At 43.1% G+C, this 24,873-nt stretch overlaps 1 protein-coding gene across 3 annotated transcripts in view; it reads left to right on the plus strand.

Annotated features, from left to right (window-relative positions):
- Positions 1-5,117: 5,117 nt before the first annotated feature.
- Positions 5,118-24,873, plus strand: part of RUNX2 (RUNX family transcription factor 2) — a 213,098-nt gene continuing 193,342 nt past the window's right edge. For all 3 annotated transcript variants that reach the window (XM_061622345.1, XM_061622347.1, XM_061622348.1), the window contains exon 1: positions 5,118-6,349. In XM_061622345.1, coding sequence (XP_061478329.1) covers positions 6,044-6,349 — 306 coding nt within the window. In that variant the 5' untranslated portion in view covers positions 5,118-6,043. The remainder of the gene's footprint in view (positions 6,350-24,873) is intronic.

A 24,873-nucleotide genomic window follows, 5' to 3' on the forward strand; every position in this document is an offset into this window, starting at 1 on the left:
GGATACTTCTTTTCTTATCTTTTGATGAGAAAACCTAAAAGAGCTACAAGCCCTGATAAGGGTGATAACTTGCTGCCTCCAAATCCCAAGCAAAGCAGAGTGGATAAATATTTCCGGTTGAGGGAAACTACTGATACCGGCATGGAGAAATATACAGTTGCAGTCTGGAACCATTTTGATCCCTTAAATATGGAAACGACTGACCACAAATCTGAGGTGAAGGACCGAAAGGCAAGCAGTGCGCCCTCCCCTGCCCCCTTATTGTCTGAGCAGAAACAGAAATTGACACCAGGGAAAGTTGACCTGATGGTGGAACAACCATTACTGACCAGCCAGACAGTCCACTCCATATATGAACGGCTGAATAACATCATGGAAAAAATTGGACTGCCTCTTTAACAGGTATTTCCTCACACCTGCACCTCTCAATGTTTATCATCAGGAACAGCAGGGGGCGTTTATGTGCACATCATACAAGAATCCATCAAAAGATTAAGCTATATATTAAGAGATGGGTTGATTCCGTCAAGGAAGCCACAGACCTGAACTTACAAGATCTGAACAGGGTGGTTCATGACAGATGCTCTTGGAGGTCTCTGATTCATAGGGTCGCCATAAGTCACGAGCGACTTGAAGGCACGTAACAACAACAAAGCTATATATTTTTGTTTGACGTTTCAGGACAGCTATCAAGGAATCTCTTGTTGCAACCTGATCATAAATCAATGAGACAAAATCCAAGACCCAAAACTAGACTGTTCATAGCATTGTACAATGGCCCATTGCACCTGGTCATCCAAATTATTAGGTGAAGATAGTCTTGTCACACAGTTCTAGTGATTATGCACTATTTTCATTTTGAATACAGAATGCTGTATTCTGACCTCTCTCAAGAAGATACCAGCCTGATTTTATAGTTCATAGCATTGTACAATGGCCCATTGAGCCTGGTCATCCAAATTATTTGGTGAAGATAGTCTTGTCACACAGTCCTAGTGATTATGCACTATTTTCATTTTGAATACAGAATGCTGTATTCTGACCTCTCTCAAGAAGATACCAGCCTGATTTTATATTACAATATATTAGACAAATGTTAATTGTTGTTTATGGAATTAAAATTGTTGTCTGTATTTGAGAATTGTTAAGACCTGGACAGGTTCAGGTAATTAGCTGAAGTGGCAACTCATGACTTAAAAGACAATCATGACAGAGGTCCTGGCCATACTATTGTGAAGGAAACTGATAATTAGGTTGTTGAAACACCTTACGAGTATAAATTTTGTCATGAAAAGTGGTGTTGGTTTTAGAGACGTGCACACAAATAAATATGGTGAGAGTCCCTCCCATTAGTGAAATAAAAGTTTTGCCCACTTTATCCCTCTACAACCCTGACCACTACAGAAACATTCAAAATATGACTCCACTCTGACAGTAGGTTTACAGATTATATATGTGAACAAAGATGGAATATGACATTTAAAGAATCTCAGTTTAAAAAAAGAACATCCATGTCAAACAGCTGCAAGTAATTGTTTTATTTCAAATCTTATTATACCTGCCTAATGAAGCTTTTAGTTTATAAACTGAAGCTGATCTATTCCGGGCGCAGTCTAGCACCTTCCACTCCCATTGATTTAAAGGGAGAGTCAAGTATGGGCTTCTTTCCCCCCTTGAAATCAATAAGATTTAGAAGTGCATTAGGTTCAGCTAGATTGTATTCAGTGGTACTGCTAAACAGTGTTAGACCCTGGACTTAATGGTCTTACCAGGTTGGGTGTGTGGGTTAGATGACCATGTGTATTGCTTCAGTTGTGAGTGGTACGTACAGTTAACATTTCTCCTCTTCACATCCACACCCACCCACTGACCTCCATTCTTTGTTTACAGCTGCTTCTACAGTCCCAGTACGTTAGATCAAAAAACAAACAAAAACAGTTTGCCAAACCTAATTATAAAAAAAATCCCCACAGCTCTGAGCATGTGCAGTTTCATGTACAAAACTCACTTAAATCACTATCATATCTATGGGGATGGGGGAGGGCTTTGCTTCTGTTGACCTAAACACATTTACTTGATGCTAAACACATTTACTTGAGGATAAGCACCATTTTGTTGTATAAGATGATATTTTAAAATTACAAATAATAAAATGACCCTCTGTAACTTTGTACATGTTCAGCTAGCTATCCCTTAACTATAGAAAATATGTTTCGAAGTAAGCTGCCCCCATCACCTCTCTGGATAGGTAGTCCTTGGGATGAGGGGTCTAGGCTGCAGGGCCCTAGACCTCTGCCTTGAGGTCCAGCCCTAACTGTGCCATGGACTGTAAGTAGTTTGCCATTGTACTCTTTCAGTGTCAATCTTTCTGGCTCTCTGATACCTTGTACATCTTCTGTGCAGTTATTAATTTGTGAGGAGGCAGCTGAAAGAGGCCAATGAGCTTCTTGTTAACCTCCTTACCTTTTCAGCCATATCAGTGGCTCAGATGATATAAACTATAGTATCCAATATCTGCAAAATCCATACAGCCTGTTTGTCTCCATAAATATTACAGCTCCAGTCCTAGGCATTCTTAACACAGAAGTAAATCCCACTGGAATCAGACTTCCAAGTGACAATAGTTAGGGCTCAAGCAGGCTGCTACTTTTTAATCAAGATCATGGTCTGAGTTGTGACTTCTTCCAGGTTTCAGTAAGTTGCTATTAACTGGGTAAAGTGTTCAGGAGAGAGATTTTTCAAGAAGAGTGAAGATTGGTTTTGCCAAAAGCCTAAAACTTTGCGGAAGCATTTGGTGGAAAAAAATATTTCCACATTAAAAATGACTGCAGTCTATTTTAAGTATCTCTACACTGGCAGTTTCCAATAGCTTCCTTAAACATCTAACCTTTCTTTTTACTTGGCAGATAATGTTTATATTACAGGGTGGTTTGCTTTTAGCACCTGTATGTCAGTTAGAAATCTATATTGTTAACTGTGTGTGCAGATTCTTCTTCTTTTGCCTTCAATTCAAGTATCCTAAATATAAATTATAAAAACCAATCTACAGCCAGTCCAAAAGCCCACAACTCACAATGATGAGTAAAAGTAAATCCTAAAGAAATCGACAAGAATTACTGCCCAGAGGTGGAAAACGCCAGCAGTCCAAATAACTAGTCCTAACTGTGTTGTTTTCATGGGTGTAAAGAAATATAAGCATTAGCGGTATCATTTTAAAAAACTTACTTTGCTATATAGACACTTTGCCAGCAAGGCTGTATACTATAGGGCCGTGTGTAATCTTACCCACCTGACCTGAAACCCGGGACAGGCAGTGGAGTAATTAGCTTACAAGCAAACGACAACGAAGATGAGCATTCTTTATTCCAGCGCTTAAAGCACCAGTGGCAGATCGCCAGCGTCGGGTTGGGTTACCACAAACCACCTATAACCATAGCGGGAGGGGAAACAGGTAGATTTTTAAAACAAACAAAAAAATAGAAAGCAAAGTGTTCTGTATTGGAAGATCTCTTCAAAGACACCCCACCCCACCCGCAAGAATCGAAATCCACCCGAGATTTGCTTCCAAGAGAGTGGCTTGCGATAGTCAGAATGCGGGGCTCTCTTGGGGCATGGAAGAACCGGGCGGTGGGAATGAGCGAGCAGGGGATGGGCACAAAAATAATACCTAGAACAGAATCGCACAGGACGAGCACCCTTTCAGCCTTCCCCCACCTTGGAAAGAAACGTTCATGTTTATTATGCCAGAAGATGAAGCGGGAGTAGCTTGAAACGAGGAGTCATGCTTTTCGAGTCTTTTCAGTGTGCGTCCCTCCTTCGGGGTGACTTTGAAAGTTGCCCCTGACCTGACAAGCTGAGTTGGGCGCAAATTAAGCCTGCAAGATCTTTGGTCTTCCAGCTGCGCTGGCACACTCATCCCGGCGCGCCTTCGCCTCTTCTTGATGCTTTTCTCGTGGATCGCTTTCCCTTAAGCGAGCAGATTGACGCCTGGCAAGTTTTCTTTTGGAGGAAAAAAAGGTGGAAGTATCAAGACAACACAAAGCCTAGCTTAGCTTAGAAGGGCTGATTGGATAGGTTGTTATCTGCACTGGGAGGCGGCGTTTACCCAATTTTGCTGTGGGGTAGGTAAATTGTTTTAAATAAAATCTGCTGCCTTTGGTACGTTCAGACGAGTGTAAAGCCAGCAAACAAACCATCAGGCAACTTCTATACCTTTCTGTACGTTCAAAAGGGGGCATCATGTATTCATTCCAGAAAGCAGGAGGTGTTTCGCAACCAGATTTGGCGAAACACATGAGCAACGGATCTTTTGGATCTGCGCAGCAAGATGGTTAGCCACAAAGGCCTATCAAGTTGAGTATTGATTGGGAGGCAATCCCACCCACCCCTAAAAGAGCACCAACGGGGAGGGATCCTCGGTTTTGCCCCCACCCCTTGTCGGTCAAGGAGTTTGACTTCTGAAGAAGCAGCCGCAGCCAGAAGCCGCTTCTCTGTGGTGGCGGCAGCAGAAGCACGCACGCATGTTGCTCTATTTGTTTTGAAGGCTGCAGGAGACCGAGGACTGGTAGAGACACCACGTGCTACCGCCTCTCATCAGCATAAAGATCGCTCGGGGAGTGTGTGTGTGTGTGTCTAGCTGTATATATAGAGATATATATGTATAGAGACGCGTGCACGCACGCACTCCACAAAACCTAATCCTTTGAAATCCCAGCTTTCCACCCCTCGCCCGCCCCCGCACACATTTTAGGACCAAAACAAAAACACTTCCCCTACTGTTCTTCCAATCTTTTCCCAATGTGATATTTTTTTTTTGTTAGAACGCTCCCGTTGACATATTTAAAAACAAAAACTTTGATAAAGTTATAAGTTTTATTCCCCCCCCCCGCCGCCGCGTCTATTGAGGAAGGGAAAAAACCATTCAGCTCTATAGAGCAGCGGCAGAAAGGACTGAGCCGCCGCCGCCGCCTTCTGCCGCAAGTTACTCCCCGGCGCGTTTGAGGAATGAGCCCGACAGTCCTCTCCCCGCCCCGCCGCCTTCCTCCTGCCTCTTCGTCGCGCTGCCCCGGCCGGGAGTCGGAAGTTCGATCGCGGACCACTGCTGGGTTCTTCCTCGGCAGCCGGCGAAAGTTGCGCTCCTCGTTCTTCGTTCGGCTACTTTTCCCATCCCCGCCGCACCCCGAGAGCGCGCCGCTTGCGTGCAAGGCGAGGGCAGCCTGGTTCTGAGCAAAGGAGGAGACGCTTTTGCCACAGAGCCCCCCCCCCCGCAGACGCACCTTCCCACCCCTCCTTTTCCTTCCCCTTCTGCTCATTCTCTCCCACTAGAAGCGGCAAAACTGGAAAACCGGAGAAGCTCGCTGGCATCTTCATTTTCTCTGATCCAGCAACTTTGGCGGGAGGGGCGGCGGCGGCGGCGGCGGAAGACCTCCCTGGAGGCAAACGAGCCTCTCTCTTTTGGGTCCCCTGCTCCTCCGCACTGGCGATCAACCCATTTTGCCCGAAGCAGAAGGAAATCTCAGGCAACCCGTGCACCTCCTCGCTCGGCCAACCCTTGACAACAGCCCCAGACAGGAAAGAAGAAACGGGGGGGGGGGCGCAGAGAGAAACAAACAAACGTGCAGCAATCGAAGCCGACGCGTTGGTGGAAGGGGGTGGGTGGAAGAGCGAGCAGAGACTTTGAGCAAAATTGCAACCAAGAAGGAAGAGGCTTTGCGCTTCGCCGCTGGGCAGCCGCCGCCACGAGACTCTGCGAAGACCAGCCGCGGGAAGCCACCCAGCCGCTCAAGCGTCTCCCCAGAATCAGCAGCCTTTCTTTCTTTCTTTCTTTCTTTCTTTCTTTCTTTCTTTCTTTCTTTCTTTCTTAGTGATCTCCCCCCTCCCCGTTCCTGCACTTAATCGGATCCTGTTTTTCTCTCCCTGGCCCTCGCCACATCTTCCTCCCGCACCCGCCCGCTTCCCTTCCTTCCTGGGTCCCACTGAAACGCCTCCTCGAGAGACACCCCCTTCACCCCCCCGCAAAACTCGCTAACTTGTGGCTGTTGTGATGCGTATTCCCGTAGATCCCAGCACCAGCCGGAGGTTCAGCCCCCCTTCCAGCAGCCTGCAGCCCGGCAAGATGAGCGAAGTGAGCCCGGTGGTGGTGGCGGCAGCCCAGCAGCAGCAGCAGCAGCAGCAGCACCAGGAGGCGGCGGCGGCGGTGCCCAGGCTTCGCCCGCACGATAACCGCACCATGGTGGAGATCATCGCCGATCACCCGGCCGAGCTGGTTCGCACCGACAGCCCCAACTTCCTGTGCTCCGTGCTGCCCTCACACTGGCGCTGCAACAAGACCCTCCCGGTGGCATTCAAGGTAAGAGAACCTAGCGTGAGCCTTCTTCCCCACCCCGATTCTCTGGGGCAGCTTCTTTTCCTTTTTCGTGGCCTGTTCTCTGCAGGCCTGCCTTTTGTACCCATTGCAGGCACCCTTCCTATTTACTTTAAAGCATTTCTTCTTCATCTTCTTCTTCATCATAACGGCTCCACCTAGGCTTATTTTACCTCAGGGATGTGCTGCTCTCTGCCCCTCTGGGTTCACAGATTTAGCACCTCTGTCTCCTTACTTATGGCTTCTGAACATAGTTTTAAGAGGTAGAGCACCCTTTATTATCTACATATGTACATTCACACTTTTCCTTAGACATAAAGCCTCTGTGAGCACCAAGATAACCAAGGTAAAGACTCTAGTACTGTCCCTTACAAGTGAGTGCCAAAACACCCCTTACTTTCCCTGACAAAAATGTTTGCTCGACTTACCAAAATTGTACAGGGGTGAGGTAGGCTACTAATTTCTTCAGAGGTGGCATATTCTCTGTCCCTACCTGGTGTCCACATGTGCACACATGTTACCTCATCTAAAAGGCTCCCTTTGATCTGGGAACACAAATGTACCCCTTTACTTCAATGGTATGGCACAGGCCATTGGGTCTTCCAGTTCAAGATCCTCAACTGACCCTTGCAGACAGTCTTGTACAATTGACTGGAGATATTATTCCTCATGGGCAGTCAGCCTTCCTTACCTCAGCTTCCATACATCTTTTGTTGCTACTCCTACTTTTCCCACATTTAATGCCCTTTTAGTAGCCTCTCCAGCAAGCCTGGAGCCTTTGCAAAGAGCAGCCAACTCCCAACAGCTATATGGATTTTCATATTTATATCACAAAAAGGAGCCCTCTTTTCCCTCTCCTGAGTCAAAAGGATTTTATAGGGGTGTCGGATACAGCTAACAATAATGGCTCTGTCCCAAACTCATTTGTTCATGAATAAATCTCATTGAAGTCAGCGGCACTCACTTTTTCACAGAATTTAGAATCCCTGATGATATTTCTTTCAACTCTCCATAAACAATCAAACTCCTCTGCAGGATGTATCTCACTATTAGCCATAGTACTTTCCCATTACTTCCAACAGCTTTTCCAGATCACATACATACTGTCCTTATTGCATGCAGCCCTAAACCCCATTGATGGTGAAGCATCTCAAAGGCTGACAATAAAAAATCCTTTCTTTGTAAAATGCCCCCAACCAGTACAAAGTTACTTTTCAAATCCATCTAATAACCAGGTTAACCACAAAAGTATGTTGCATCTAATTGATCATCAGGGTCAATTATACCCTCAAAGACATCAGGCAGGATTTTGGGGGGCAACATTTGAGCTACCCTTTTCAGGATGAAAGAAAGTGGCAGTTTAGCTCCCCCCAATGTTTCCTTTCACGTGTTTCAAACTTCCTGAACTAGACATCTTTCTTTTCCTTATCCACAGCTTCTGAAATAATTCCATTTGATTTTTGCATTTACAAACATAAAATAGGCAGCTGTGTGATGCTTTTCATATTCTGGTGTTGATCTAAATCTAAAGGAAGAATTCAGCAGAATTTTCAGAACTATTGTGGGAGGTTTCTTTTTGCAGTTGGGTCTCTGTCTAAAGTATTAGATTTAAAGTTCTGTTTGAAAACTATTTGAACTGTTTGAAAATCATATGCAATTCACATAAGGAGCTCTGTTGATTCACTGAGCAACAAAGATGAAAGGTCCTTTAAACTAATGACAGAAAGGATGGGCTGTGGATGAAAAAAAGGGGGAACAGGGTACTTCCTTTTTCCAGTGTGAGATTGCCCTGGTCTCCTGCTGGACAAATTAGGAAATGTTTGCTCATAAAATGCTTGCTTTGCCAGGAGAAACAGACGGTGTTATTAGAAGGTTCACACATCAGTGAAATGCCACCCAGATTTAAATCAGTAATACTGTTTTCTACTAACATGCTCACACCCTACAACATTAGTATAAGCAGAGTGCTTTCACCTGCCTCTTTTATTTCATGCACTTCTCAGCTATATTCTCAAACATTCACTGCAAAATGTCTACCCATTTTCTTCCATAGTACAACATCACAAAACATTCATTGTCCCAACAGTGGATGTCTTAAGAAATCTAAAAGTTGCATATAGGGATTTGGTATATGTATGTAAATTGAATCAACTCAATCATTCCCTCAAACTATAGCCTTTTCCCTTAGTGTAAGAGCCGGGGCCAAAGTTACACTTAATCCTGAGTTGAAAATCATACACAGACAAAATAATTTATAAATCCACATTCTCCAGAGAGTGGAATATACATTTTACATAGTGCCGGGAGAGATGCTGTGTTTATAAATGGAAAACAAAAATTATTATGCTCTTAGATAATTTGATAAAATGAATTTAGTCTGGTGGGATTCCCCCTCCCCACAACAAACAATGGCTTTTTCAATTGTAGATTTCTGGAAGTCCAGTAGTTTAAATTTTGTTGAAGGCTCTAATATGCCCTTCATTCTACTGCTGTGGAACAGCTTTAGCAAAGTTAAGTTCTCTACTTTGTTCAAGACTTGGTGGACAAACAGTCCATGGAGCTTTGAATTCCTTCAGGCAACCGATTTTCACTGGACACCTATTACAAGATGATTAAAAAAATTATTAGAGATTGTGTTGTTTTAGTAGAGGGTAGTGGAATCTGGTTATTTGAACTTACCAAAAACCTGCTATGTAATCTGCAACCATCCTATGTAAACTGTAAGAGATCTGTGCCTCAAATCTTATTATTGTTCTGTCTCTTGGCTCTACATGATACAGCTTGCAGATAGCAAGTTGAGATAGACCTTTCGAAAACTAACCTCTGGGTGCATGGGTGCTTTTTTCTTTTGTAAATCTGCCATACATACTCAAGAATCATGTACATTTTCAGGTGTGTGGACCACTTCTCTTTAACGTTTTTAAATCACTTAAGAGTGCTGACAGGTAAGGGAAAGATTTCAGGACATTTTAATTGTAATTTTGATCAACACTAAATTATACTGATATTGGATTTGTAGTGCACAGAAGTAAACATATTCCATTGCAATTAATATATGCTTGCCTCTTAAAATGCACACTCATAGACAATATGTATCAAGAACATATTTAACAGACAGATAGGACAGAGGTGTGCTTTAAGTAGCAAATCATATGTCTGTCCATATTAATGTATTCATATTTAGACTAGCTAAACTGGGTGATGCAATCCCGTATTAACTGTGCTAAGATATTACAGTGGTATGTACCTTATGTGTGCCTATGCAGTATAAACCAGCCTTTCACAACCTGATTCCCTCCAGACATTTTGAGTTACAACCCCCATCACCTCCTGCCAGCATGGCCAATGATGGGAGTTGCAGGCCAAAACATCTGGAAGGCACCAAACTTTGGAAGGCTGGTATAAACAGACAACAGTGATTGAGGTCTCAGCTGTACTGACCTGTACCCTAAATATTTTCCTGAGTCACCTATAGCATGCATATGCAGTTTTCACTTGTATAATGTGATGGAGCAGAGTACTTTGCATGGTACTCCATGGCTAGTGCGTGGTGTTGCACTATAGGTAAATGAGCTACATAGTCTGTGCGTGACACCCTGGAAAAGGCTTTCCTTAGATACCACTGATAAAAGACTCTTGAATGATTTGGTTCTGTTGAAATGATCAATACATATTTACAAATAAAGATGTTTAGGATATAAGCTTATTGTTTGTAATTTCTAGTTTATCTTCTGATGAAAAACGATTGCATGTTGAAAACTGTAAAGAAAGATAGATTATGTACAGAAGATGTACATTGATTTGGGAAAATCTTTACATAATATTTTCATTTTAATCGTAGAGACTAAAACTGTATAAACCTCTGCTGTAGCACCAATGCCAGCTGAATAGAATGGATTTATTTCCAAAAAGTAATTAATTTGAAAGTAATTTCACATATAATTGAATAAAATGCCCAGTGAAAATGCACATTGACCTAAGAGTAAAACAGGCACCTGTATCAAGCTGCTTCATATGCAACAATAGGTTTGAGTGGGTTTAAATATGCTGATAAGATTTTGTGCAGTATCTTAAGCGTATCACAGCATATCATTGTAAACCATTCTACTTTTGATTATAAATTTTAAAAATCACCTTGGTCAAGCATTATAGAATATTAGTGTTTATATTTTTCAGAAGGAAGGAGCAGGCAAGGAGAGATGGGGTTCCTGTTGAATTTATTGAGAATTAGTCTTAATTCTGACCAAAAACATTTTTATTTAGAAGTTCTACTTATTGCAAAGGACCTTTCTCTCAGTAAAATGTGTTCAGTATAATAGCTTTACTTATTAAACGAAGGACAGATAAAGAAATATATCAACACAGAATTGTAACTTTAATATTGTTCATGTCTGAAGGAATACGATGTAATGGCTCTGAAACCAACTTTTGTGATCAAATTCCCATGAATTATTCTGTATAGTGGGGCTGGACTCAGAGTCCAGCATTTAAGCCCTTGATAGTGTTTTAATAATTCTTTCAGGAACATTAATTATGTTTTCACTATAATACTAGTGACTGAAAAGACTAAAGAGAGAGAGGGCCTTATTGGAGTCAGTGGGACTGTACCAAAGTAAGCGGTTGAAGGATTTGTAGTCAGAATTATTGGTAAATTGTGGGTGGTGTTCAACTAAGTCCTACTCAGAATACACCCACTGAAATGAATGAACCTCAGATAGGGTGCAATTCTCCTGGTAGTTACGCCAAGCTGAGGGGATTCAGGATGCAGCGTAGCTGGGGAGTGTTGTTGTGTAAATTTGTATATTTGTTGGCAGAGAACGACAGCGGTCTGAAATGCGTGTGTGCCAGTGTGTGTGCGTGTTTACCTAAGAAAGCAGGCTTTTACCCTGCATAAGGATCACTGAGACTTAAGACTTAGTAAAATAAGAAAAGCTACTTTATTTATAGAAATACATGGTAGATAGGAAGGCATACCTAGTTCTAACTAACTAACTAAGTTGGAGGCTTGGGAGTTGCCCTCATGGCTCAGGAGAGAGAGAGCAGAGACAAAGGTGTCTCCTATTTCTCAGACAGTCGAAGAGAAGAGGAGAGGAAAGGGCGGAAAGAGGAGGGGCACATAAGCTTCCCTAAGACCTATCAGTCAGTCAGAGCATCACAGGTAAAGGTAATCAAGCCTATCCATCTGGAGGACCCTAACTCTATCTCCCTTCTGGAACATAAACAAGAGAACAAAACAGGAGTTGCTCTTGCCCCACTTCCAACAGGGAGGAGGAGGGAGGGTGTTGGTGCAGCCAGGCTGCGCCAGCAACAATCCCACATTTGGGTGCAGTTGTGGTACGGCTGGGGAACTCTACCCCCACCCGGGTGCAGCCAAGGTTGGCGAATACAGCTGAGGCCGATGCAAGCCCCCCCAAAGGGGCATTCCAGCAGTACGGGGGGGGGGGAGAACCAAGGGGACCACATCCTGGTCCTGTTTGGCTCTGTCCTGCGGCCCCCAGTCCCAGCAGGTGCTATGCCAGGAGAAAGGGCAGCGGAAAGAAGTCTACATGTCTTTTACTTCAGCTGAGCTCTACCGGCACAGCCAGCATGCTCCCCTCCCTGGGACCCCTGAACAGAGCATTAAATGGTAAAGCTGTTCAGTAGCACTGCAGTAGTTAATAGTCTGTCAGCATTTCCACCTAAACCCCAGTCTTCAGAGTTTACAACTCAGATGGTTTAAATAGCTTCAAGCTGAAACTTGGCGCATAAATGGTAGGCACATATGTATTTTTAAATCAAACACAGCATAATGCAAATATGTTACTCTTTTTAAAGTTACAGGGAGGTGCTACATTTTAAAGAAAAATATTAAATTACTTTTGTCAATACCTAGGTAAGACAAGTCATTTTTAATACAGAAGATTTTATAGTCATTAAATTGAATGTGGATGTTGCTTGTATGGAAGTGTATTCCAGTATTACAAATAGTGCCTTAAAAGACTTGAGTTCAGGGTTCTGACAGAGTTCTTGTTCAAACAATCTTTTTATGATGCAGAGCATTGCTGCCCAATGTCATGGCATAGCACTTTCAGTTCACATTTGTAGCCCTTGTCTTCAGAGTAGACAATTGTCCGTTTCAAGTCTCAGTGGACTGCATTTGAGCAAGCTGGTTTTGTACATTTTTGTACATTTTGTCATATACTTTCTCCAGACCCATAGTTGTTGCGTTGAAAAACACAGCTACTCATGACATGGCATCATTGGAAATTAGACATTTATTTATCCTTAAAAACAAACAACTTTGTCTTGGGAGCAATAGAATGGGCTGGGATGTGAGGGTGAGCTTGCTGGTAAGGATACGTGCGGCCCTCCCCTTTCAAGCTACTCTGGCTCTTTCCCACTTCCCCAGACCTATTGCAACAGCCAAAGTCTTCTTAGCAGAAATAATAGTTCTTGGAGGCTTAACTTCTTTGACACTGATTACTTTTATTAACTGACAAACTTTACTTACAACAAACTAAACTCTGCTTCTACAAAAGGAAGAAGAAAAATAGGAAAGCCCATTTACTTTCATTTTCCATAGTACTCAATGGGAGTTACATAAAAAAGATATCCCTTTAAGCCTCTCCCTATGTCACTCCCCAGTTATACCGGTTAAAGAGACTAGACACAGTTTCAACATCCTCAAGCCCGATGAACTTCAAGCAAGGTCATCCCCTTCTCTTTCTTTATAAATATTTTTATTGAATTTTTAATAAAAGCGAACAAACAGAAACAAGGATACAGAGTACAATTACCAAGTTTACAAGCTATTAGGAGATTTATATTTTACTCTCCTAAAGAATTCCGGTTAGTCGTGTATGATGCCTGTTTTCTCTTGCATTACCTCATAATAACAGAAATCTAGTTCTTAGCCATGAATACATAACTGCACCACAAAGAAACATGGGTAGGGAGATGATAGGCAAAGTTCTATTGACATATGCCAAAAAGGGGTGCCATGTATCATCAAATTTATCTCTGCGTAATTGGTCTTTGATAGCGCGACTGTGTTACATTAATTTTTCAGAAACAGCTATTGTCCTATACTCTGTCCAGCCACCGTCTCATGGTGAGATTCTCAGCCTTTTTCTACTGAAAAGTAATTTCCAAACCAGCGGCTGCCAAGAGCAGAACCACTAGATTCTTATGAATTACCGGTTCATCAAGATGATCAGTAAGTGGCAGTAGGGCAAATGTTGGTGTAGGAATAATTAACTGACCAGTGATGTCAGAAATTGTGCTAAACACTGTGAACCAAAATCTTTTGATTGGTGCTCAATCCCACCACATATGACAGAATGAGCCCATCACAGCCTCTCCAACAGAGTGGTGAGAGGGCTGAATTAATATGAAATAGTTTTAAGGGGGTCCAGTGTCACTATAGGAATACTTTAAGAGCTGCGTCTTGGATCTTAGCTGAGGGTGTCTTAAGAGGTGGTTTTGACCATATTTGCTGCCATTGCTGGTTATCTATTTCTGTCCTAAGTTCATCTTCCCATTTCATTCTCAAACTGTTGGCGTCTCCCATGGTAGCATTGATTCATGCTCGGTAGAGGAGCGCTGACAGCCCTTTTGGGTCAAGATCTGGGTGGAAGCAAAGATGTTTGTATACTGTAAGGGAGTGATGGACTTTTTATTTATTTATTTATTTATTGTTTGATTTATATCCCACCCTTCGTCCCAATAGGAGCCCAGGACGGTAAACAAAAGCACTAAAAACAACAGACTGTAAAATATATTAAAAGAAAACATCTTTAAACCTTTTTTTAAAAGCTTTAAAAACATCTTTACAAAAAAAAGAGAAAAGGTTTAAAAACAATTCCAACACAGATGCAGACTGGGATAGGTCTCAACTTAAAAGGCTTGTTGAAAGAGGAAGGTCTTCAATAGGCACTGAAAAGATAACAGAGATGGTCCCTGTCTAATATTTAAGTGGAGGAGATTCCACAGGATAGGCGCCGCCACACTAAAGGTTTGTTTCCTGTGTTGTGCGGAATGGACCTCTTGATAAAGATGGTATCTGAAGGAGGCCCTCACCTGCAGAGTGCAATGATCGACTGGATATATAAGGGTAAGACGGTCTTTCAGGTATCCTGGTGCCAAGCTGTATAGGGCATTGTACACCAATACTAGAATCTTGAACGTGGCCCGGTAGCAAATGGGCAGCCAGTGCAATTATTTCAGCGGCGGGGTGACGTGTTGGGAATACCCTACCCAAGTGAACAGTCTCACTGCGGCATTTTGCACCAGCTGCAGCTTCTCCACCAACCTCAAGGGCAGCTCCACATAGAGCGCATTACAGTAATCCAGCCTGGAGGTTACCAGTGTGTGGACAACAGTGGGCAGGCTATCTTGGTGCAGAAACGACCACAGTTGTCTTACCAGCCAAAGCTGGTAAAAGGCACTTCTAGCCACTGAGGTCACCTGGGCCTCTAGCGACAAATATGGATCCAGGAGCATCCCCAGACTATGGATCTGCTCTTTCAGAGGGAGTATGACCCCATCCAAAGCAGGCAACTGACCAGTCATCCGAATTCGGGAACCCACAACGTCTCCGTCTTGCTAGGATTCAGACTCAGTTTATTGGCCCTCATCCAGCCAACCACCGAGTCCAGGCAGTGGTCCAGGGCTTGCACGGCCTCTCCTGATTCAGATGTTACAGAGAAATAGAGCTGGGTATTGTCAGCACACTGCTGACACCTCACCTCAAATCTCCTGATGACCACTCGCAAGGGCTTCACATAGATGTTAAACAGCATGGGGGACAAGATGGTACCCTGCAGCACCCCACAGCACAACTGCCAGGGGGCCGAAAGAAAACCACCCACTATTCTCTGAAAACATCCCTGGAGATAGGATCAGAACCACTCTAAAACAGTGCCTCCGATACCCATCTCACCAAGTCAGCTCAGAAGGATACCATGGTCAATGGTATCAAAAGCCTGAAAGATCAAGTAAGAGTAACAGGGTCACACTCTCCCTGTCCTTCTTCCGATAAAGGTCATCCATCAGGGTGACCAAGGCCAATTCAGTCCCATAAGTAGGCCTGAACCCAGATTGGAATGGGTCAGGATAATTTGTTTCATCAGAGAGTACTTGCAATTGCTGCACCACGACCCTCTGAATCACCTTCCCTAAGAAGGGGGCATTTGCAACGGGTCGGTAATTGTCACAGACCAATGGGTCCAGGGTGGGCTTTTTCAGGAGCGGTCGGATCACTGCCTTTTTCAGGGTGGCTGGAACCATTCCATTCTGCAACAATGCGTTGACCACACCCTGGATCCACTCAGTCAAACCCCCTCAGCCAGCTGTAATAAGCCAAGAAGGGCAAGGGTCGAGAGGACACATTGCTGGCCGCATCATTGCAAGCACTTTGTCTATGTCATCAGGCCTGATCAGCTGAAACTGTTCCCAAGAAGTTGCAGCAGATGTTGTACTAGAAACCCCACTGGGGACTACAGTAGATGTGGATGTTTTTTGTTAATTTTGTAGGTTAATGTGCATGCTTGGACAAGGTGAAGCCAGTTAAACAGAAGATTGCCCAGTTTATCTCACAACATCGCTTCTGTTATAGGCTGGCCTCTCACAAATAGGTCCTTATTCTATATAAGCCTTTCTCCTCCCACCCCTTGAATTGGGCATATTTATCAGCACTTCTGAATTCTGGAAAGTCTAGAAAAGGGATGACAGGGGAGAGTGAAGGAGCTAAAATCCTCTCCCATTGTTTCCAGACTAGGAGGGTTGCTTGGAGAAATGGATTTTCTCTTTGTTTGAGCTTCGACCATGCCTCTGCTAAGAGGGGCAATGTCCAAATCATCAGGGAAGATTTTTCTATTTCCATTGCTATCCACTTTGTATCTTTAGTGTTGCAAATAATATGGAGCAGTTGTTTGAGCTGAAATTAGTCATAGTAAATCCTTAAGTTGGGGACACCGAGGCCTCCCTTGCTTTTAGGTATAAAAACTGCAATGGAACTTATCCTGCTGTGCTTACCATTGGTGACAAATTTCCCTAATTTTTTTTGCCATCTTTGAAACCATTCATGGGAATTGCAGTGGGGAGCACCTGAAAGAGGAATAGAAGTTTGGGCAGGATAGCCATTTTAACTGTGGCTATCCTTCCCAACCATGATAGCCCCAAGTGCTTCCATCTATTCAAGTGTTAGTTACTCTGCAGTAAGTGTGGTGTCTGCGTTGGGCAGAATCCTTTGTTATGATGACCCTCAGGTATCGGAACCCTCCTGGGCATAGGCGAAAGCCTGAGAGCTTTGTGAGGTGTTCCCTGTCTTGCTCAGTGATGTGGAAGCAGAGCATCTTTGATTTGAAACAATTGATTTCTAGCCGAGCTGAAGTTTGGAACTTTTTAAGGGTGTCATGAATTGCATGAATTGCCCCGTGGGGATGACTAAGCATCAGGAGTACATAATCTGCAAAAAGATTTATTTTGTGCTCCACGCCTCCAGCTTTGATGCCCTCTATCTCCGGGCTATTCCAAATTGCTATAGCAAAGGTTTCAATAACAAGAGCAAATAGCAACGGAGACGAAGGGCATCCTTGCTTCATCCCTCTGCAAAGTTTTATGTGGGAAGATTCCATGCAAATCACTGCCAATGACTCAGAGTATAACTGGTTAATTAAGTTCATCCCCTTCTGAAAGTTACAATAGATATAATAGTTGAATTGGCCTTCTCAGAACCGCTCAAGAGGTAAGTCACACAGCACATGTGCTGACTTCATTGTCATGGACTCTATTGTTACGTCCTCAGAAAGTCTGCAGTTCTACGAATCTTCCACACGTTTTGGTGTTTTCATGAATAAAAACTATGTCATTTGCTTTGAGTCAGCATTCAATTCTGATGGAACACTGCAATGAACTGATCATAGGTCCAATCGATATTCTTGCCGCCATTGTTTCCAAAACTGATTAATCAATGTTTGTCGGTATTTCCATCTTTTACTGAGTTAATTTCCAGTAATTGTATGAATCTCTGGAATAGGATACCCACAGGGAAGTGAGCTGGGGTCAGAGGTGATGGCTCCTCCACTTCATTGTAAACAAAGGTGATTGGCCTAGAGTTCAGTATGGCTTCAAGTTCAGTCAAGGTTATTTCAAGTTTGTTAAACGACAGGGCTGCTTTTCTCAGTTTTTGTTTAAACAGGTTTTGACAGAACAAACAAATCCCCAAATTCTCCCCACCAGGCATCTCGTTCTACAATGAACTTCTTAGACTAAAGAAATCTTGAAGTTGCTCACGGTCCATTTGTGACCAAAGTTCTCTCAAATCTTGATCTGCTCTTTTAAAGGTCTTAGCATTGTCAAGTAAATAACTTTACACAGTCCACACCTAGCAACAAATCTTCTCAACTCTCAATCTTTTGGTAGTCACTGGTGTCTTTACCTTGAAGTCATGGATACTTTGGGTCTTTTCTCCCACCACTGGGAACTTTAGTGCCTTGAAGATGTCTTCTCATATAAATGTTCTTTGGCTTTCTCCATCTAATACAGTTTTCTTCCCTGTAGACCCTTTGGCTGAAGCTTGAACATTTTGCAGTAATACTGTGTTCTGTGGCTTTAGGTCCACTGGAGATGGAGCTATTGAGGACATACATTGTCATCAGGAGTTGTCTTGTTGATGGGGTTCTCCTTTGCTTCTTGCGAACAAATTGACTTATGATGGCGTTTCCTGCAACTGGAGCAAACAATTCCCTTTGCCTTGCAGAATTTAGCTATGAGACCCCCAGATATGTGAAGCATTGGCCTAATATCTTCAGCTTTTCCTTTCCTTCTACAAGTGTCAGAGCTGAACAATCATCTGCTCTGTGGTCAGGAGCATTGCAGAATATGCAACCTGCTTCTGGAGTTACTGTGTTCAGTGCCATAGCAGATGGAGTAGAGATCAGTCCTTCTGCTCTGGATAATGTTGTACCGACTGCACTTGAAAATATCACTGTCACATGGTTTAACTTCACTCTTGGTCAGAATTGAGGTAAGCTGTCAAATCTCACTTTTCCTTTGGAGGAACTTCAGGAGCTTCACTGCCATCCCTACTGGGGCTGAACTCCAGTGCTGTATCTCCAGGGATCACTCCAGTGCTATATCTCCAGTAGTGGACACAACAGACTTCCATAGGTATCAGAGACCTCCTGTGGACTCTAGACTGCATACATTTCATAGGCACCACACAGGTGTCTGTTGACCTTTTTACTGGGTTCAGGCTTAGCAGCTTGTTCATGTGGACATTAATAATCAAATCCTTGCACCCAAATATTTCCATCAGGATTTTTGTGGCTGCATCATAATTTATCTCTGATAGTGGCATACCATCAGTTGCACTGGCTGCTGCCCCACCTACTTAGCATTTTAGGTAATTAAGTTTGTCTACCTTTGTCAACCTGGTGTTCTTCTGAATGGAGGTTTCATATTGGCTCCAAAATCCCTGCCAGCAGCTAATGTCTCTATAAAATCTTTCAGTCATCAGTTTGGGGAGCTTGATCGTCAGTGGCTGTGGATTTGCATTTGCACTTGTTGATGAAGAGATACTTCTTGCATCTTCAATGTTAATTGCTTGCATTGCATGAGTTTTGCAAGCTACAATGCAGTCTTTATAGCCTTGTGCTGTTTCCACCTCTTCTCTAATTCAGGGGTTCCCAAACTGTGTTCCATGGACCACCAGCGGTCTACAAGCTTCATTCAGGTGGTCCATGACATGTCCACATTAAATATTCATATTAATTTTTTTTATTGTATCATTATTGCTGCTTTTATTCCTTATGTTGTATTTTATTGTATTACAGTTTGAAGTCTATGGAATGCAAATTGTCATATAATAAAATACAATATAAGACATAAAAAGAAGGAAGAAGGAAAACCCACTTGCTGTCACTTTCCATGGTACTCAGTGGGGGTGGTAGCAATATGCATCTTTCTGCAGCAGCTCCTTGGCCTGCTTGGGACCTGCTGAAGCTGGTTCTGTTGCTACATCAGCTGCTGCTTCTGTGGAGGGTGAAGTCTGCTTGCGGGCTTCCCCCAGGCACCTGGTTGGCCACTGTGAGAACAGGATGCTGGACTAGATGGGCCACTGGCCTGGTCCAGCAGGCTCTTCTTATGTTCTTATGTCTTGCATGGTGTGGTTTGTGTGCACTCCCTGATAACAGGCTAAGAAGTGGAACTTTTAAAAGCTGTAAGAGACTTTAAGTTTATGGGATACAGTGGATTATATGTTGAATTAAACTAACTGTGCTTCTAGGTTATACACTATTTGTTTGAAGTTTTAAAACAAAGCAATACTGTTGCATATGAATTTTAGATTTTAGGACGAATTTAAACATGTGTCTAAATGACAAGTGTTTCTTAGGCTCAGTTAGCATGTAATATTGAGAGATATATTGGGCAGCCATACAAATGTAGTTAATAACAATAGCAAATCCAGGAAGGTTGCTGATCCTGGCTCATTCTACCCAGTGTTGTATGACCAAATCAGGTTTGTGGTGGGCAGTGCAGAATTGAGCAGGATAGCTTTGGGAAAGGGTCAGGGCAAAGTAGCAGCAAGTCCAGGAGAAAACTGGTTCACTTGTATTCTGCATTTCAGTAACCACTGGAAAAAATATAAAACCACATCCTCCAAGATTTCATCGATGAAAGTAGGGGCACACTTGTGCATGAGTAGGTGGGCAAAAGGCGAAGTTTAGCAGTCCAGTGGGTGGCCTGGTGAATAGTTGTGGAGACAACACAATGCAGACTCAGATGTGCCACATGTAGGAAGTGAACTAAAAGTACATGCAAGTGGATGGCTCTAACTGGCAAAAGCAGTGAGGCAAGCCACAGACTACGCAGCTATCCAAGTAGATATAAGCCACATACATATAAGGACATAAGCTGGTTCAGGTCAGTGGACCATCCAGTCCTGCATCCTACTCTCACAAGAGCCGATCAGATTATTATGGGAAGCCCGCAGGCAGGACCTGAGAGCAAAAAGCACTCTCTCCACCTGCGGTTTCCAGCAACATAATTGGAAACATACTGCCTCTGACTATGGAGGCAGAGCATAGCCATCATGGCTAGAAGCCACCGATAGCCTTTTCCGCCATGAATTTGTCTAATTGTCTTTTAAAGCCATCCATGTGGGTGGCCATCACTACCTCTTGTGGCAGCGGATTCCATGGTTTAACTATGTACTGTGTGAAAAAGCACTTCCTTTTATCTGTCCTGAATCTTCCAATGCTCAGCCTCATTGGATGTCCACGAGTTCTAGTGTTATGAGAGAGGGAGAAATTTTTTTTTCTGTATCCACTTTCTCCATGCCATGCATAATTTTATACACTTCTATCATGTCGCCCCTTACTCACCTTTTCTCTAAACTAAAGAGTAAAAGTAAAGGTGTCCCCGCACTTGTAGTGCGAGTCGTTTCCGACTCTTAGGGTGACTTCTTGCAATGTTTACTAGGCAGACCGTATATATGGGGTGGGATTGCCAGTTCCTTCCCCGGCCTTTCTTTACCCCCCAACATATGCCGGGTACTCATTTTACCGACCGTGGATGGATGGAAGGCTGAGTGGACCTCGACCTCTTTTACCGGAGATTCGACTTCCTCCTTCCGTTGGAATCGAACTCCGGCCGTGAGCAGAGCTTTCGGCTGCGTTACCACCGCTTACCACTCTGCACCACGGAGCTAAAGAGCCCCAAATGCTGCAACCTTTCCTCCTAGGGGAGTTGCTCCATCCCCTTGATCATTTTGGTTGCCCTTTTCTGAACCTTTTCCAGTTCTATAATATCTTTTTTTGATGTGAGGCGACCAGAACAATACACAGTATTCCAAATGTGGCTGCACCGTAGATTTATATAAGGACACAATTGGCAGTTTTATTTTCAATACCCGTCCTAATGATTCCCAGCACATACGAGAACCATGTACACCACCTTGAGCTCCTTGAAGGAAAGGTAGGATATAAATGTAATAAATAAATAACTAGCCCAAGATCAGTCAGTGAATTCATGGCACAGGATTCTCAAACAAATAAGTTTCAATAAGAGGGTGCCTCTGTGCATATGCAGAATACTTTTTTCTCACCATTCTGCAACTTCATCCTTTCCTTAAAATTAAGAAGCAGTAGTTAGTGTGATAAAATATCTACAACATCTACTAATCATACTGTGTATCTGAGGTTGTATGCATTTGGATACCAATTGCTTGAGTGTGAATGTGCTCTTCTTCTCAGGTCCTGTTTGTGGGCTTCCCATAGGAATCAGGTTGGCCATTAAAGAATGCTGGACTAGATGGACTATTGATCTAACACGACTTTTCTTATGTTCTCTAGAAATTAAGAATGGTGTTTACCTGCATTGCTAGCAAGCTACAAGAAGAGACCAGTTCTATTCCTTCCATACTATATACGTATGTGTGTATGTGTGAAGTCTGAGAAAGCAGTTTCCCTACCCTAAATCCTGCTGTCTTCCATACTCCTGTTTAAACTTTCATTGCAGCTTAGGAGAAGTTGGGAGAAGCCTGCCCTGAGCTCCTGCTGGGAGGAAGGGTTGGATACAAATCAAGTGATAAATAAATTAAATAAATAAATAAATAAGAAGAGCTAGTCAATTCTGCATGTAACATTTAACATAAAAGGCTTTGGGGAAGAAAGCTCAGTGTGTGTGTGCGGTGGTAGGGAATCAGCAAACGCTTTTAAAACAACACATTTTATAGCAATTTATTTGTTTGCTTCAGATCATACTTGGAAATTTGACAATTGTTTTGTTGGGATCGTCAAACTAGGACACCAATCCTAACTCCTGGCTTTGGAACAGGCAGGCTGAACAGTGCCACTGCCGCACCTGCCACTGCCGCACCTGCCACTCACACCTGGCCAGATGGAAGGTGGTGGGTAGGATTTTAGGTATTCTCTTACTGCAGCAGCTTGAGCTGGTACACTGGAGAGGTTCTTCTCTACCTGCTGGAGCAGCTTAGGATCCAGGAAGTCCATAAGATCCTCCTACCCCCAGTCTGCCCTGTATTGGCGTTTTGTACAGTGAGCTTGGTGGAGTCCTCTGGAGGGAAGTACCTGCCACATTCTTCTCCCTCCTCCCAGAAGTGAAGATCAGGAGTTAGGATTGCTCTGCCATGGGTGACAAAAATAGAGAGGAATGTAGATAACCCTGTTGTGCCACAAAGATTCTCCTGAGTGTTGGAAGACCATGAGCAACCACATTGGACGAGGCACTGAGGGCTAAAAGAGAAGGGAAGAATTGGCCTTAATCAGGTGCAAGCTCTGCAGAATGCAGGGGACTGCAGTATTATTATTTATTATATTAGTTAGCCACTATATAAGAAAGGAAAACACTTTGAGAATGACGAAAGTGACTTAAGATAAAATACTACAGATAAAACCACTAAAACCAGAAAAAATTAAAACAATGAATAAGAAAATGCTAGTTCAACAATATATTAGAAAGGACAAGTCTTACCCACCCCAGTAAAAGATAACCAGGCCTAGAACAGAACCCTGAAGTATGCTACTTGTCACTTCTCTCCTGGTGGATGTGGATCTGTCGCTTAGCACTTTTTTGGAATGGACCATCAAGCAGCTATGAAGCCACCAAATAGTAGCATTGTCTAATACACATTTGATGAGCATGTCACCAAGACTACAATTTCTCTGATCTATGAGGCAGACCTATTGCCAGGGTGTGGCAAAGGGGTGCAATGCCCCCAGAGCTGTGCTTTGACACCCTCCCCTCAGGATTTCTTTGGGAAGTTGTCTTTTTAATTTGTGGCATGACAGACAATGACAGCTTCCATTTAAAGAATAATAGCTTGTTTTGAGAACTGGAGGAATCATAGAGTAGTAGAGTTGGAAGGGGCGTATAAGGCCATCAAGTCCAACCCCATGCTCAATGCAGGAATCCAAATCAAAGCATTCCTGACAGATGGCTGTCCAGCTGCCTCTTGAATGCCTCCAGTGTCAGAGAGCCCACTACCTCTCTAGGTAATTGGTTCTATTGTCGTATGGCTCTAACAGTTAGGAAGTTTTTCTGTATTAGCTATGCCCCCCAATTTTGTATCATCTGCAAATTTGATAAGCATGCTCTGTACCTCCTCATCCAAGTCGTTAATAAAAATGTTGAAGAGCACTGGGCCCAGGACCAAGCCCTGTGGTACCTCACTCGTTACTTCCACCCAGTTTGAGAAGGAACCATTGATAAGCGCTCTTGAGTATGATTCTGGAGTCAACTGTGGATCCACCTGATAGTTGTTCTATTCAGCCCACATTTAGCTAGCTTGCTAATCAGAATATCATGGGGCACTTTGTCAAACGTTTTGCTGAAGTCGAGATATATTATGTCCACAGCATTCCCACAGTCTACAAGGGAGATTACCCGGTCAAAAATGAGATAAGATTAGTTTGTCAGGATTTGTTCTTCATAAATCCATGATGGCTCCTAGTAATCACTGCATTGTTTTCAAGGTGCTTACAGATTGACTGCTTTATAATCTGCTCCAGAGTTTTTCCAGGGATTGATGTTAGGGTGACTAGTCTGTAGTTCCCCGGTTCCTCCTTTCTGCCTTTTTTGAAGATAGGGACAACATTAACTCTCCTCCAGTCATCCGGCACTTCACCAGTCCTCCATGATTTCGCAAAGATAATAGACAGCGGTTCTGAGAGTTCTTCAGCCAGTTCCTTCAATACTCTAGGATGCAGTATCAGGCCCTGCTGATTTGAACTCGTTCAAAGTGATTAGGTATTCTTTGTCCGTTTGTCTATCAATCTCATGCTCCAATCCTGCCCTTTCTACTTCATGTTTCCCGGGAGGAAATTTAAGAATAGGACCCTCTGAAGAATTCAGTGAATAAGGCAGGACAAGTGTACAACAAAAGCCTCATCTGGAAGAGCCCCCTGCTTACTCAATACTTTCTGTGACTGAAGGTGGATTTTTCATGATCATAATCACCCTGTAATTACTTAAGTGTTCCTGAAAAAACCCCAGCCAGTATAATAACATGACCCTTGAGGAGTTTAATATTATAATTTTGTGTTATGGGCTAAAGTTAGACTCCACCCCTTGGACTTTCCTTTGGTTTGCTTTTCAGTTTCCGTTTCCGTTTGTGTTCTCTATTCAGCCAGCAATGAAAAATTATGTTTGCTTTCTTGCTGTAAGAACTAAGAGTTTGTTTATTCTGCAGTTATTGTTTATTGGGCACTTATTGCTAAAGCATGAAATAAAGATATAACTTAAAGTGATCTGAAAAAATATCTACCTTAAGTCACACTTTTTTCTCTTTTAAAGCACTCACTATACTCATAATCATACTGGGTATTTTTTCTTCTTTTTCTTGAGTACTTGATGGCAAAGCATGAAAACAGACCTAGAGGAATAGAAACACTGCTGTGCACACTGTGCACACTACAGTTGGGTAACTGGGTGGTCACCTAGTTTGTAAATCAGGCCTAATTTCTGATTTTCTCATTATGTACAGCTCAGCATGAGGCCTTTTCAGT

This window comes from Rhineura floridana, chromosome 4, assembly GCF_030035675.1.
Source record: "Rhineura floridana isolate rRhiFlo1 chromosome 4, rRhiFlo1.hap2, whole genome shotgun sequence".
NCBI classification, from domain to species: domain Eukaryota; kingdom Metazoa; phylum Chordata; class Lepidosauria; order Squamata; family Rhineuridae; genus Rhineura; species Rhineura floridana.